Raw genomic sequence first — 14,411 nt, forward strand, 5'->3', positions numbered from 1 at the left:
CTTGACATTCTGATCTGGAGTTGATCTGTGGCAACTGCTTGGGAAGGAAGTGCTCAGTTACAGTTGGGGAAGCTCAAAGGCTGTCTTAAAATTTAAACTTAGGATACTTTAACCGGATCCTCGCCTGAATTTCAGCACACTGACTCACAGCCGTATGATCTTGGAAAAATGTTGCTGTCACGTTTGTGAAACAGAGACATTCATGCTTGTTGATGTTTTTAAAAAGGTTACATCAGTGCACCTGTATGCATACATTTACTTTTCTACAACTTTACAAAAAGCCTTGGAATTCATTTAATATATTAATAGTAAAGTTGCTCCAAGGGTGCTCTTTCCATGAACTACCCCATATGTCACACGAGGGTTGCAACATCTGCCTTATCAGGTCTGCAGGAATGGTGCTATAATGCATCACAAAAGAGAAAGATATCCCCACTTTGAACTTGAAAGCATGCAGAAGGAGTACAGTGAGGGAATAAATATGTTTCCTAACTGGGCGGCAGTCTGGATCTCATTCTCTCTCAGATTCTCTTTAAGGCTAACCCACCTGATGCCGAGGAACTGGCATATGGAATGTTTTACAGATGGCCCAGCATCAGTGACTCATATAGCTGTAGATGATTATCTGTCACACAGATGTTTCAGCCTGTACTTTTCTGCTAGCCCCATTCAGCTGTCAGCCACTCCTGGTGGCTCAGCAACAGATGTTTCCAATGCCAGTATCTCTTGCCCATTCTGAATATAATGGGCTGGTATCTTTGCATACTTGGTCATCTTCACCCATTTTGATTGCAACCGGAGAGTGCTTGTGTGCTATAGAATGAGGGGATGTTTTCTCGATCCCGTTTTGCCTCATTAGCTGCAGAAATATCTATTATCAGTAAGTATGTCAACGAAGATAACGCATTTTGAGTGATAGTTGAACCTAAGAAAGTAATTAATATAATTGGTGATATGGACAGCATCCAACAGAGTTAATTGATCAACCCAGCCCACTGATTTAAACTCTGACCAATGTGTTCTCCATTTCAAGGCAGCCACAATTTGTTAATGTATAAATCAATTTACACAGATACTGGTAATACCCATAGTGCAGTTGGTGGTAAAAGGCTCTGGTGCTGTTTTTTATGGGTGGGGAGGATAGTTCAGCTACAGGAGGTTCTGGGGTGGTCTTCTCCAGTGTCCCTGTATCTCATCAGGTCCTTCTAGCATGGTAGATGACCACATAGGGAAGTGGACTACCTGGAGCTGCCTCTGTGGTAGTCTATGCCTGCCTATTGCTCTTTCCTGAAGTGGAGACAACTGGGTATGATTAGATTGTGGTCTTTCTGCCCCACCACCTCTTTGGCATACAAATTTTGTAATGTACACAGTCTTCATAACACCATTCAGAGTTGTTGTTTTTGCAGTCCTTCAGTTCACTGTGACTTCCACTAATAGTGAGTTGAAGTTCTCTGATATCTATATTTTGTAGATATAAGGATTCAGGCCAAACAGCTATTTCATCTTTTGTTTCTATGTTTTCTGCCCCCACCCAATCCTCTTTCTTTGTTTCAGATACTTTCTAAATCTATTGAACAGTTAAAACAGCCCGGCAGCCTCGAAGAAGCCGAGGAAGAGCTTCATGGAGAACATTTGATGCAGGAAGAAAGAGCGCCCTCTCTTGGTAGCAGCATTAGGGATGACAGCAGTAGCATTTCTTCGGATGACAGACTGGGGCAGCCTTTAGGGGCTGTGAAGGTGAAAGAGGAACCACGGGACAGTGATGATGATATTCAAAGTCAGCAAATGGAATCTGGGGAGAAAGCTGCTTTTGTGCAACAGGTAATAGGCAAAGATTTAGCTCCAGGCTTCGTAATTAAAGTGATTATCTGAATACTCTTATAATAAGCATTTCTGAATCCTTGGTGAACAACATGTGTTTTTCTTCCCCCATCCACAGGGTTCAATTGAATTGCGTGTTTTTAGCAATCAGCAAATCTAACAATGCCAGATATGTTCACACCTTAAGCATAGCGAGAAGGTTCTTGTTAGATCGGGAAACTCTTATTGCCGTGTGAGCTTTTGGGTAATTCGTAGAATTGGTATTCGCTCCAATGGATTCTACCACATTAGTTCTAGTGAAATGGAACTCATTGTTGTGTGAACTTTCTGATCAGGCTACTGCTGATCAGACCTCGGAATTTCTCTTCTCTTTTGGTTTTGCTCCATTTCTAAACTTCTTTGACATCTCAATGTATACTTTTGTCAATTTGTATATAATGTACCATACTGTAGTCCTAAACACTGTTAAAAAGAAGGGGATTCCCCCCTTCCTTGGTACTACCAGCCCAAATACCAGTGATCTGAGCTTTGTACATAGAATGTAACCTGGAGAAAATGAGTTGGAAGGCAAATGAAGACCGGCATAGAACGCACTTTTAAAAATGAAATTGGTTTTCCCTATCTGTGCTACTTAATTTTACGCCCCATCTTTTTATCACTATCTTCATCTGTTTCCTTTGAGGATATTCCCCATGCGCAACATTATGCATGATATCCCTGTATTTGTGTTGAGATGGTGGTAGCAAGGAACCAAATTATGACAGTGATTGCCAATTTATTTATTCAGCAAAGGCTAAGTATAACAATAGAACACAGCCTAGCACGGAGGTTTACACGCTTATACCAGTAGCAGGGGGACACATTTGTGTTTCCAGCACCCATCTTGAGGCCAACTTTTCCCAGTACCCTCCTCTCCTAGTTGGAAAATAAGTCAGCTGTTCATCCCAGAGTGCCCAGTCAAAGCCATTGAGCCTTAGTGTACTTGGTTTACCCAGACCCCTGGCCAGCTACTCTGTGTGTCAAGTACAGGGGAATGTCTAGGTCTGATTCTCTTGGGAAATTTGTCCAAGGCTGTCTAAAAACAGAGGAGGTTGGCAAATACTTTTCAATAATACTGTAAGTATTATTTACTAAGGCACACATGCAGTTATAGGTAGTTGCAGCTCCAGAAGGACCATAGTCCTTTTGAATGCTCTAAAACCAGCACAGCTCAGTATGTAGCAAAAGCTGCCGTTTACTTAAGCCATTGCTGTGTCAGGTCCCTGCTGTTCTCCTGCAGAAAAGTAATTGTGTGAAGGTGGACAGGAAATGCCTTATAGAAACAGGAAGTCCAAGTGATTCATGCACTGTGGAATGTAAGAGGGGGCAAAGGGAAGCAGAGGATAGGGTTTTATTCTCTGTTTTCTAAAGGGCACTCTATGAAATGATTTATTGTCAAAGAAAATAACAAAGCAAGTAGGGAAATTGTTAAGGAAGCTTTCCAGCGAAACATTTCCTTTATATTCCCTTTTGATATGTTTACTTTGTTGTAGAGGTTTACTTTTGTTAAGCTAAAGATGCATTGTATTAAGGCCCCCTTTAATATGGATAATCCAAAACTGACCTGGAATCCTTGTCAGTCCCCCCCCCCCTTATTAAAATATTTATATTTCTAAGGTATTTTAAGGTGCAGTATCTTTTTCAAAAAGAGAGCGCTGTTTTGCCAAATGGAAAAGTTGTTCTAATAAAAGCACGCGGTGTTTACATTTTTATTTTCTAGAATCCCATATAAAATGCTGCAAAGATACATTATCCTACCCACAACCTCTGTATCACAAAGAGACTTGCTAACAGATCCTTCATGCTTGCTGCACCAGTAAATATGATTTGTGCCACAGTTGACCATTTTCCTATTGATATATCATTTCAGTGCAGAAAGACATGTGTACACAAGAGACACACTGTCTTGAGTGACAGGTGTATACACCAGGGGTCAGTGAACTTTTTCAGCAGGGGGCCGGTCCATTGTCCCTCAGACCTTGTTGGGGAGGTGGACTATATTTTTTTAGTGAGGGAAATGAACGAATTCCTATGCCCCACAAATAACCCAGAGATGCATTTTAAATAAAAGGACACATTCTACTCATGTAAAAACACACTGATTCCCGGACCATCCGTGGGCCAGATTTAGAAGGCGTTTGAGCCGGATCCGGCCCCCGGGCCTTAGTTTGCCTACCCATGGTATACACCTATTCCACTCCCTGTGCATTTTATGACAGCAGTAGCTCATTGCATCTTTCCGTCATGTATGCACACGTACAAACAGACATGTGAGTGCTTGTCACATGTGGTGGTGTACACTCCTCCCCCACACTTTCACAGAAAAAATTCTAAAGGTAAGAATGTGGTGCTGTGTGAAGCAATTCTAACTCTTTCAAGATATTGCTTCAACACAGCGGTAGGGCTGGGCGATATATTGCTATATCGTCCCAAACGTGTTTGAAGTATCACTATATCAGCTGCATTTGTGACCTAGCAATGATATTGCAAATCATGGTGTGTGTGTGCTAGGCAGAAATCACAATGTGGGGGAAACCATGAAGCCAGCCAATGCTTCTCTCGATTCCTGGAGTCCCTCTTAACTCGGCCGGCTCAGCTCTTCCCTGCCTCCTGCAGGGTGCAGTGAATCACAAGAGCAGGTGCTGGCAAAAATCACCATGCCAAAAAAACATGAAGCTGAGTAAGTTGCTCAGCTGGTACTATTTCCCTCTGATTTTAAAAAGTACCCGTGATAATTAGTCTAGGAAGAAAGGCCCCTATGCCATAATCCTGCTTATGTGCAGCGTAGCTCAAGCAGAAATATAGAAATCCACTGTTCAGACAAGCTCTTAAATGCATGCAGCCCATCTTCTTGTGTGTGTGGTGGCAGTGCAGAATGTCATGCCAATGTTTAGGAGCAAAATGCTAATTTCAATAGAGGGCCAGCAAAAAATGTTTCCATCAGCTTTATTAGAAGATGCATGAACACCGACTTTCAGATTTAAGGGCTTTAATGTAAACAGAGAGATCATCTTCTTTCTTGAAGAAAAGTAAGAAATCTGATATTTAGATCCATAAAGTAGACATTTGTAAAAATATATTTTCCCATCTTGTACATTCTTTTTCACAGTCTGATATTAGCCCACTCAGCAAAGGATAGAGCATCTTTTAAAATACATTTTATTTGGGTGGATACCTGGATATAAGCAAACTTTTGTACAATAATATTTCAAAAATGTGTAACTGTAAAGATATTTTTATAAAGAATTCAGGAGAGTTTCCCCAGTATAGCCAGTGGACTTTCATGCCACCCATTTTTTTTTAAAGAGAGAAGTTACCTGGAACCAGTGAAAAAGGAAAACTGGGTTTACGCAACCATCTTTCTAATTGCTAATTGTCACATTTTAAATCTATTGTATTTATTATAATTTACACCTTTGGTGATCTCTTGTTTTGTGTTGTAAATATATTCTGTTTGTATGTTCCCTATTTTGCCTTCTGATACAAGTCTATATATTCCTTTCTCAAATAAAGTTTTTTTTCTCAAAAGATTCCCTTTCACATACTTGGCTTTGTGTAAACTTGATAATTCTAAGGCACTGCTTTCTCTTTGATATAGGCAAATATATTTGCTTATTATTGTGGAAGGAACAGATTTAGGAGCATGCTTTTTATTCCATTACACAAAGTCTGTTTTTGACCTGTTACTTGATCCCACCTCAGCCATTACACATCGTACAAAAATGGAAGTATCTGTGCATGTTCATTTTATCTTCATCACATTTGTCTTGAACATGTGGGTCAACCATTGCATCATCAAAAAACTGCAATAACATAAGTAAATACCAGTTTTCTGGTTATCCAGAATTTTGATAGCTAACAATTGCTACTCCAAAGGCCCCCACCCAAAAAAAAAAAAAAAAACCTTAAGTGATTTATTTGCCTATGAAAAGATGTAGAAGTTTTAAGTGATGCTGATGACTGCAGATCTGGGGTCTTTATATCTATATATAAAATGACAGTGCTAAAACATCACAGGTAAGGACCTTTCCTTTGAAGATGGCTTCCTATAAGCTAGTGGCCTCAGTCTGGAACAAACTGGTCACATTTAGGTTTCAGCAAAATCAATGCGACACGTGGCCCTGGAGGCATATATAGAGTGATATAAGGCCCTTGTATCTGCATAGCATTCAGATCCCCTGTAAAAACTTTATATTCAGTCTGGTATGGGATGTGCTGCACTTCATTATCTGTGGGCAAATGGGTTGCCTACACACTGATCCCCACTCCTTGTGGTCTTCAGATATCTTTGCATGTGTGCAATAGGTACCACAACTGGTGGTGGACTGGATAGGAAGGAACCAGAGACCACTTCACCTTCAGTTCAAGGAAGAGTAAAATCTGAGCCAAGGGAGCTCAGGGAAGAGATTGCGCTACCTTTGGAAGCCAGCCATGCCTCCTTGGGGTGATCACCCCATTGAGGACAAGGTGGCTTTTAAAGGTGCTTCATGGAACTAGAATACTTCCATGACATTGTGATGGTCTGCATGTTGTGGAAATGCATTGCTAGCGTGCAACTTTTAAGAAAGAGAGATCTAAAAACAGGCAAAATGTGCATAACTGGCCGACTGGACTCTTCATCTGGATATGCAAACCATATTCTGTGGGTTCCAGCTGTTTTATAAATGGCGCTCATTTTTGCAGATGCTGCTACAAATGCTGCCATGATTCTTTTTTTAAAATTCTTTTTTATAAATTTCCAATAAAAAAGAATTTTTAGTCATACATTTTCAATAAAATCACAAATGCTGCCATGATTCTTGTATCTTCAAGATGTTCCCTGCCAGTAACTAATGTAGGTGGAGCAATGCAATTTCATTCATTGGCAACACAGTCATACAATCCAGTCATTCCCACCGAAGTCTTCACTGAAATAAATTCAGTCTCTTTTCAATGCAACTATGCTGTGCTTGCCATCTTCATTTCCATCCTTGAGTAAAGGATGGAGTTGCATTGAATTAATGGCAAAGTCTCAACTGATTTCAGTGTAACTAAATTTCACTCAACATCTTCCGTTTCCATCATTGTCTGAAATCTTAGCTGCAGTGAATGAAATGGCAAATCTTTGTTGACCAATTTCTCTGCAACTAGATGTCACACACCATGTTCAAAATTTGTAATTCCAAGCTCTAGTTTCCCTGTTTTATCTTCACTGGCATCCTGACGTACTTTTAGATAGATGTAGGAGATTCCATTCTCCACTCAGGAACTGACTAAGATATATTTTTCTCTCTCCTATGTATTATATTTAAATTTGTAATACTCCAAATTAACATTTGAAATTATTTGTCCCTGTAATTTTATTGAGCTACTTAGGGACTCTACCAACAGTGATGACTAATTCTTTATCAGACTGTATTAAGGTCCTGTATAGTATGGATTGGGACACGGGTGGCACTGTGGTCTAAACCACTGAGCCTTGGGCTTGCCGATCAAAAGGTTGGCGGTTTGAATCCCCGCAACGGGGTGAGCTCCCATTGCTCGGTCCCAGCTCCTGCCAACCTAGCAGTTTGAAAGCATGCCAAAAAGTGCAAGTAGATTAATAGGTACCGCTCCGGCGGGAAGGAAAACGGCGTTTCTGTGCACTGCTCTGGTTTCACCAGAAGTGGCTTAGGCATGCTGGCTACATGACCAGGAAAAACTGTCTGCGGACAAACATTGGCTCCCTTGGCCTGTAAAGCGAGATGAGCGCTGCAACCCCAGTCGTTCGCAACTGGACTTAACTGTCAGGGGTCCCTTTACCTTTATAGTATGGATTAAATTTTTACTCCACTAATAAAGGTCTTTACTGTATGTTCACTTCCATGAACTCGTGTTTTCTTGGGGGTTACCCCTGCCTAGTAGCACACTTGTTGCTTAGTTTTTTATTTTTAAAAAATTAAATGGTCACTTCAATAGCCAAGTTTTGCATGGGGCCAAGATCCAAAGAAGTGATGTGCATGCAAGGTTAGATGTGAGGAAAGAGAAGGACACGAGTAGGTAGCCAGAGTGTCATCTCTTGGTTTTATCTGTGCTCATCTACTGTTTTGCTGTTGCTAAAGAGAGGTCTGTGTTTAGATTCAAAAGTAGTTTGCTCATCTAGTTTGTGGGAACGGCTTCATGGAAAGAAACAAATGAAGTCTCAGCTGTGCTTGAGTGTCCTGAACCCCTGGCCTACCTGGCAGCAAGTCAGTATGTCAAGTCCAAAGACCAGGGGTCAACCCACACAAGCGAAGTCCAAAGTCAAACCAACTAAATCAAGTTCAACAGTCAGGATACAGTCCAGAGTCATACCCCAAGCACAGTCCCACAGAGGCCCAGAAGCATCCAAGCCAAGGTCCATCAACATGGGCAGTTGAGCAGACACAGCACCTCAGCTCTGCTTCCCTTTTGTACTTTGCTTGCTGATTGCAGCATCTGGGCTTGATGAGGCAAGTGACCCTCACCTGGTCCAAGCCTCCTCCTGCTGAGGAATCACACACCACCTCCTGGAGCTAGTGAGCCCCACCTGGCCAGCTAGGGAGCTGGGCTGTGGGCTCTTGCTTGTCTCAGCCTCCTAGAGAGTCCCTCCTGCTGCTCCCTATACGTCAAAGCCCACTGTGATCATGGAGACAGGGGCCCCTCTGGCTCTGGTGATGGGTCCTGCTGCTTTGGTTCCTGACTCCCGTCCTCCATCACCCTGTGAGTACTTCCTCATCTCCTGCTTGCCCCGGTGTGTCCCAGTCACAGCTACACCCCTTGCCGGGATCCTCTTCCTCCTTCCCGTTGTCCTGCCAGTTTATGACAATGAGCTTCTCCCTCATGGGTCCATAACAGTTATTCAGATCCCAGCCCCCAGTACCTAGAGGAAGGTACTTTAGATTTTTGCAGTACAGTATGTAATCATTAAAAAAAGCCAACTTCAAGCTCAAGCCCAAGACTTGTCTCTCTCACTGTTTTCTTTTAAGATGTTTCCAAGAAGTATAATCCTGTAAAACACTGGGCTTTCTTCAATGGGTCTACTTCCATGTGAACAGCTATAATATTAAGTTTTTGAAAAATTCCTTCCAGTAGCACCTTAGAGACCAACTAAGCATGCGCACAAAAGCTCACACCAATAACAAACTTAGTTGGTCTCTAAGGTGCTAATGGAAGGAATTTTTTATTATTATTATTATTATTATTATTATTATTACTATTATTATTACTATTATTATTATTATTGTTATTCGACTACAGCAGACCAACACGGCTACCTACCTGTAACTAGAACTATAATATTGTTCTTTAAATATTCCTGATTCTGAGGTGATCTATTCTGGGTGATTTTGTCCTAACCTGGCTTCACACTGGGAGAGTCCTGTTGATGGACACAGGGCTACATCATTGAACATCAGTGCTGTTACCCAGAACAAGCCCTACCATTAGTCAAGTGGGGTGGCTGACTTGGACAACCGATGCTGGAGAGTAGGGAGCGGCACTGAGATTTTAAGGGGTTGTATAGCTGTGTGGCCTGTCCACTGTTAGCCTTAAAGCTAGCTTGCACACTTCAGATATGGTGGAGCATGCTGTTCCATTACCAAATTTGAAGTAAGAGTCAACACCTGGTTTGACTGGCTTTGGTACGTGGAGTTGGACTTGTGGACTTTGTTCTTTGCCTCAGGCAGCACAATATCTTGGTCTCACAGTGACTACTACTTCTGGATTTCAGGGTGTTCATTACAAGTTTTGTGTTCCGTTGGTATGGTGCATTTAAAAAGAAACGACATATATTTGGCGCATTTGTGCAAGTTGCGTGCATTTCTTATTAAATGAAGTGAAATAAGTACTTAGTTTAGTGCTTTGCCAAAAGGTTATTGGGCAAACAACAGTCTTAGTGTGCCAAGCCGGGTTTTCTTTCCAAAATACATTCTTCTTTATGTTGAAACACATTTTATAATGATGGCTGAGGTTTATCATATATGAGACATTTTCTAGACATCTCCTTTTTTAAAATAGTAGTGATTAATCTGTTCTACCACCATGACAATCATTGATGAGGTGCTTCTTCCAAATAGGTTAGTAATCTTGGCGGATGGATCCTCTAAGCTTTACCGGTGATCTAATCTGGCACCCGCGTCTGCTGAGCAGCTGAGCTAGGAGTTCTTTACCAGCACACATTTGAGCTAGTTGTGATCATCCTCTGCCAAACAAAGCCAATGGTGACAGATTAGTTCAGCCTGCCAATGGCAATTCCACTGGAAACATCAGAAAGTGCTGATAAATCTACTACGTAACTAAGAGCCAATATACACATCAAGAAGAAGGCATATTGTACAGCCTTCCTGGGACTCGGCTCCTTAACGATGCAAATGGGCCATTATATGATGGAATATCTTCTCAGTTGGGAATGGGAAACCTGTAGCCCTCCAAATGTTGGACTCGGCTCACATCATCCCTAGCCACTGGCCAGGTTGGCCGAGAACTGGAGTCCAGCAACATCTGAAGGACCACAGGCTCCCATCTCTGTCCCAGCTCTCTTAAATAATGTCTGTGTGTAGAAAACCAGCAAGTTAGGAAGAAGACAAAGTATCTACCTGACATGCTTACTTCTTCCCATAGGCAAGAGGCATCATCCAACCACCTGTAATTGAAGGAGCGCAGCAGCTTTGGGGAAGTTGCACCATGCACTTTCCACCACCCCCACCCACCCCCAAATGTGCAGGTTACCTAAAATGCAGTGGAACTACCTTGAACCTGCACTGAGTTTTGCATTTCAGTGCCAGACTAGAAGTTGGGGGAAGACATCCTCATAGAAAGTATCATTGAATCATAGACTTGTAGGGTTGGAAAGGGCGATGAGGGTCCTCTAATCCAAGCCTCTGCAATGCAGGAATCTTTTACCCAACTGTTGGGAGGTTGTAGAGACCGATGGAGGAGAGACATGTTTTGTTGCAGCTGGGGCACCCAGTTGTGCTGCTTCAGATGCGCCATGGCATTTCTTCTCTCTGTGCTCCTCCCACTTGTTGGGGGAGCAATAAGAGGAGAGGAGGATGGCCTTGACGCCCTGCTCAAGAGCTTTTCAGAGGTATCTAGCTGGTCGGGCTATATGGATCTTTTTCCTGATCCAGCAGGACTCTTTGTATTTCTCAAAGGAGAAAGTTGTGTGAATCTCTTTTAACAATGTGTGCATCTGCACACTTTTGACAGGGGCAGGCTACACCGGTTCAGAAGGGTTCTTGAAAACACGAAACTTGAGCATTACCGATTCCCTAAACTGTTGGATCTTGCCAATTTGACCTTGCAGCCTTCCAAATACACATATATCCACGCAGGCCATTTGGGCACAATGGCAGGGAGTTGATGAAGGGTCTTTATTATTCTTAACTTTAACTTTTCTTTTTGTGAGCATCTTACATTTCTCAAACGATTACGCTTTTCCCAGCACTGGCCTAGCATAAAAGATTTACTGTTACAGTTTGTGTGTGGCCAGGCAGTGGCATATGGAAAACATGTTTCCTGCTATTTAATTTAATTACTCCAATCACGTGCCAGCCCCGGGCATGTCATGCTGGACCTGTGAGGCTCATTGTCTGTCAAAGAGATGGACAATATCTTGGCTTTGTTTAGTTGCTCTGCAGGCTGCAGATAAAAAAAAAAACCTGAAATGCCGACTGTTTGTTTAACCAAACTTTGCATTTTTTACCATTTGGCTTTGATTTCTTTTTTTTTTTGCTTTGCAAAAAGAAAAAAGAGAGAGAGAGAGAGAACGACATTTTGGCCCTTTTGAGCTGAAAGAGAAACATTAAGGATCGGAAGATGAACTGTCACATTCTGAGGTTTCCTATATGAAAAAGTTTTCTGGTTTAGAAATGAGCTTTGTTAGCAGAAATTAAAGAGACATGAATCACAGTTTATTTTAGACTTTGCTGCTAGCGTGGCACAATGTGGGGAGGGGTGGGGGGGCAGGGAGGAAGGCCCCGGCTGTGTTTATTTCATTATAATGAATTTAATTTTGATTTAGCTTTTGGTGGTCTAGCAGTACCACTTTGTTTTTAATTTGCCTTGATTTTTAATGCATCAAGCACCAAACGACTGCTTCCTTTTGAACTAATTTGCAGGGGTGTAGGAAGTGGTCTATCTAGCTTACACTGGCAGGCAGCTGCTCATGGATTCAGGTAGAGGTTTCGCTGAACGCGAGACTTTCCACCAAGGATGAGATCCTGAGACCTTCTGCACAAAGCAGATGCCCTACCACTGAGCTATAGCCCTTCATAGTCTACACACCATTTTTGTGTGTGAAGATTTTTTAAAAATTCATTCCATAAGGTAAATAAAGCAGATAACAACAGATGGAAAACAAAGCTGTAAAATGGGCACATAGGAGTAAGTACAGGTATATATGGGTTAAATAACAAAGTCCAAGTGTTGGAAGCATAGCTGTCAACGTTTCCCTTTTTTAAAGGGAAAATCCCTTATTCCAAATAGGATTCCTCGCAAGAAAAGGGAAAAGTTGACAGCTATGGTTGGAAGGTCTTCTGTTGGTAGGTCAGGATCTGTTGCTGGGTGAGCTGCAACATCAGCACTGCCATACAAATATATGGTTATTATTATTAATTATTATTATTATTATTTACACATACATACCTACCCTGCCCACCTGGCTGGGTTTCCCCAGCCACTCCCAATAAAATATTAAAAACACAATGAAGCATCAACCATTAAAAACTTCCCCATACAGAGCTGCCTTCAGATGTCTTTTAAAAGTTGTATAGTTCTTTATCTCCTTGTCATCTGACAGGAGGGCATTCCACAGGGCTGGTGCCACTACCGAGAAGGCCCTCTGCCTGGTTCCCTGTAACCTCACTTCTCACAGTGAAGGAACTGCCAGAAGGTCCTCAGAGCTGGACCTCAGTGTCTGGGCAGAACAATGGGGGTGGAGATGCTCCTTCAGGTATATTGGGCCGAGGCCGTTTAAATAAAATAAATGGATCCCCAGGTGCAACCTTTTCAGTTAAAGGTGGGTCTGATTCTGAAAAGGTTGGAGATTACCAAGTCTGACTATAGCTCTGCAGAGTTTCAGACAGGATCCATTTCTCAGCTCTACCCTTCAGAGGACGGTCTTCTATTTGGAGGGCTGCCTGGTCCATGTCTGGTTTAAAGACAAAGAAGGGAGTGCAAGCAGGGCCCTTGAAGTTGTCCACCACGGGTCACCTGCTCACAGTATTTTCTCCCCCCCCCATGGTGAGATGCATTGCATTTCTGTGCAAATCACAACAGTTATTTCTGTTTTCTGTGGTTTATTATTTCTGTAAATCAGCACGGGTGGATCTAAACACAGGAATACAACCATGTTCAGTTTTATTGTGCAAATCGGTGCCCACTTTTTGGGTGGTGCTTAAGTGGCTGCCCTATGTGTTCTGCCCCTGAGCTAGGATCCTCCACTAATAGTAATAATAATAATAATAATAATAATAATAATAATTTTATTTATATCCCGCCCTCCCCAGCCGAAGCCGGGCTCAGGGCGGCTAACAACAATAAAACAGTACAACAGTACAACACAACACTCTAAAATCATTCATTATAAAATTAATTCAAATCAAACCAATGGTAACCATTGGGCCAGAGCACTAGCACAATGGGGAGGGGGGAGGGGCAGAGACACCAGAGTTATTCAGAAATATGGGATGGCTTGTCTGCATATCTGTGCAGGAATAGCCTGGCCATTAGAAAAACCTTACCAGCTGTCAATGTAGAGATCACACCTGTAGCCTTCAAAGCTCCGAATCTTGTGGGGCAGGAATGCAGCTATGACGACACTCGAGTCAAGCCACCACTCTTTGTGACTTGCTCACAAAAAAACTTTCACTACCTTACCTGCCCACACATACCTGTCCTCCATTTGTGGTACATAGATGGCAGAAGGAAACCCTCCTTCAGTTTATCAAGTTTTGCCTGGTTGCCTAGATATTATTTTGAATTGCCACAGGTGATCAGGCATATAGCAATTTACAAGCTGGTCTTCAGGGTCCTGACTGTCAAGGCTGGAGGTCCACACCAATTGTAAGATTATCAAAGAAAGCTGTACAGGATCCAGTGTGGTCCTGGAGCACCTCCAAAAATGGAACAGCTCTACAAATTCAGGTGGAATTTGGCTGTAGTTAGGAGATGTGTGTGTAAACGAAGAGCAGTTTTTTTCTGTGGGATCTCCATCTTAATATTTACCCAGCTGGTTGACGAAGTGCCTGAAAGACAAATTGACCACTGATTATTCTTCTGTTGGGAAGCCAGCTTGTAATACCACAGATAACTGCTACCACTCGGAAGGGGGAAATGGCATTTATCTCAATAAACACAGTCGTGAGGCCAGTAATGATTTAAACATAGTTTGAGAACAAATTTCTGTGTACAGCAAATTGAGCCAAAACCAAAAAATGTATAGAATGCATTCAGCCCCAATTTATTAAAGGCACTCTGTATGTTTATGTATATAAGCAAATGCAATCTCCCATCAGGAAGAAGGAGCTCAGTGGGAACAGGAACCAACTCTAAACCAATTACTCCAAATA

At 42.1% G+C, this 14,411-nt stretch overlaps 1 protein-coding gene and 1 long non-coding RNA gene across 9 annotated transcripts in view; one reads left to right on the forward strand and one right to left on the reverse strand.

Moving 5' to 3' along the window:
* The window catches only part of LOC307199859, a 531,299-nt gene extending 518,545 nt beyond the window's left edge, over positions 1–12,754 (reverse strand). Inside the window, exon 1 of the long non-coding RNA XR_013832244.1 lies at positions 12,668–12,754. This is a non-coding gene — a long non-coding RNA (uncharacterized lncRNA). The remainder of the gene's footprint in view (positions 1–12,667) is intronic.
* The window catches only part of HDAC9 (histone deacetylase 9), a 474,032-nt gene that overhangs the window by 288,020 nt on the left and 171,601 nt on the right, over positions 1–14,411 (forward strand). For 7 of the 8 annotated variants that reach the window (XM_079947890.1, XM_079947891.1, XM_079947889.1 and 4 more), the window contains one exon: positions 1,558–1,824. In XM_079947890.1, coding sequence (XP_079804016.1) covers positions 1,558–1,824 — 267 coding nt within the window. Of the gene's footprint in view, positions 1–1,557; positions 5,383–14,411 lie in introns of those variants that run through there. The other variant, XM_079947895.1, reaches the window with a different exon arrangement.

Source organism: Podarcis cretensis (genome assembly GCF_951804945.1).
Source record: "Podarcis cretensis genome assembly, chromosome: 12".
Classification (NCBI taxonomy): domain Eukaryota; kingdom Metazoa; phylum Chordata; class Lepidosauria; order Squamata; family Lacertidae; genus Podarcis; species Podarcis cretensis.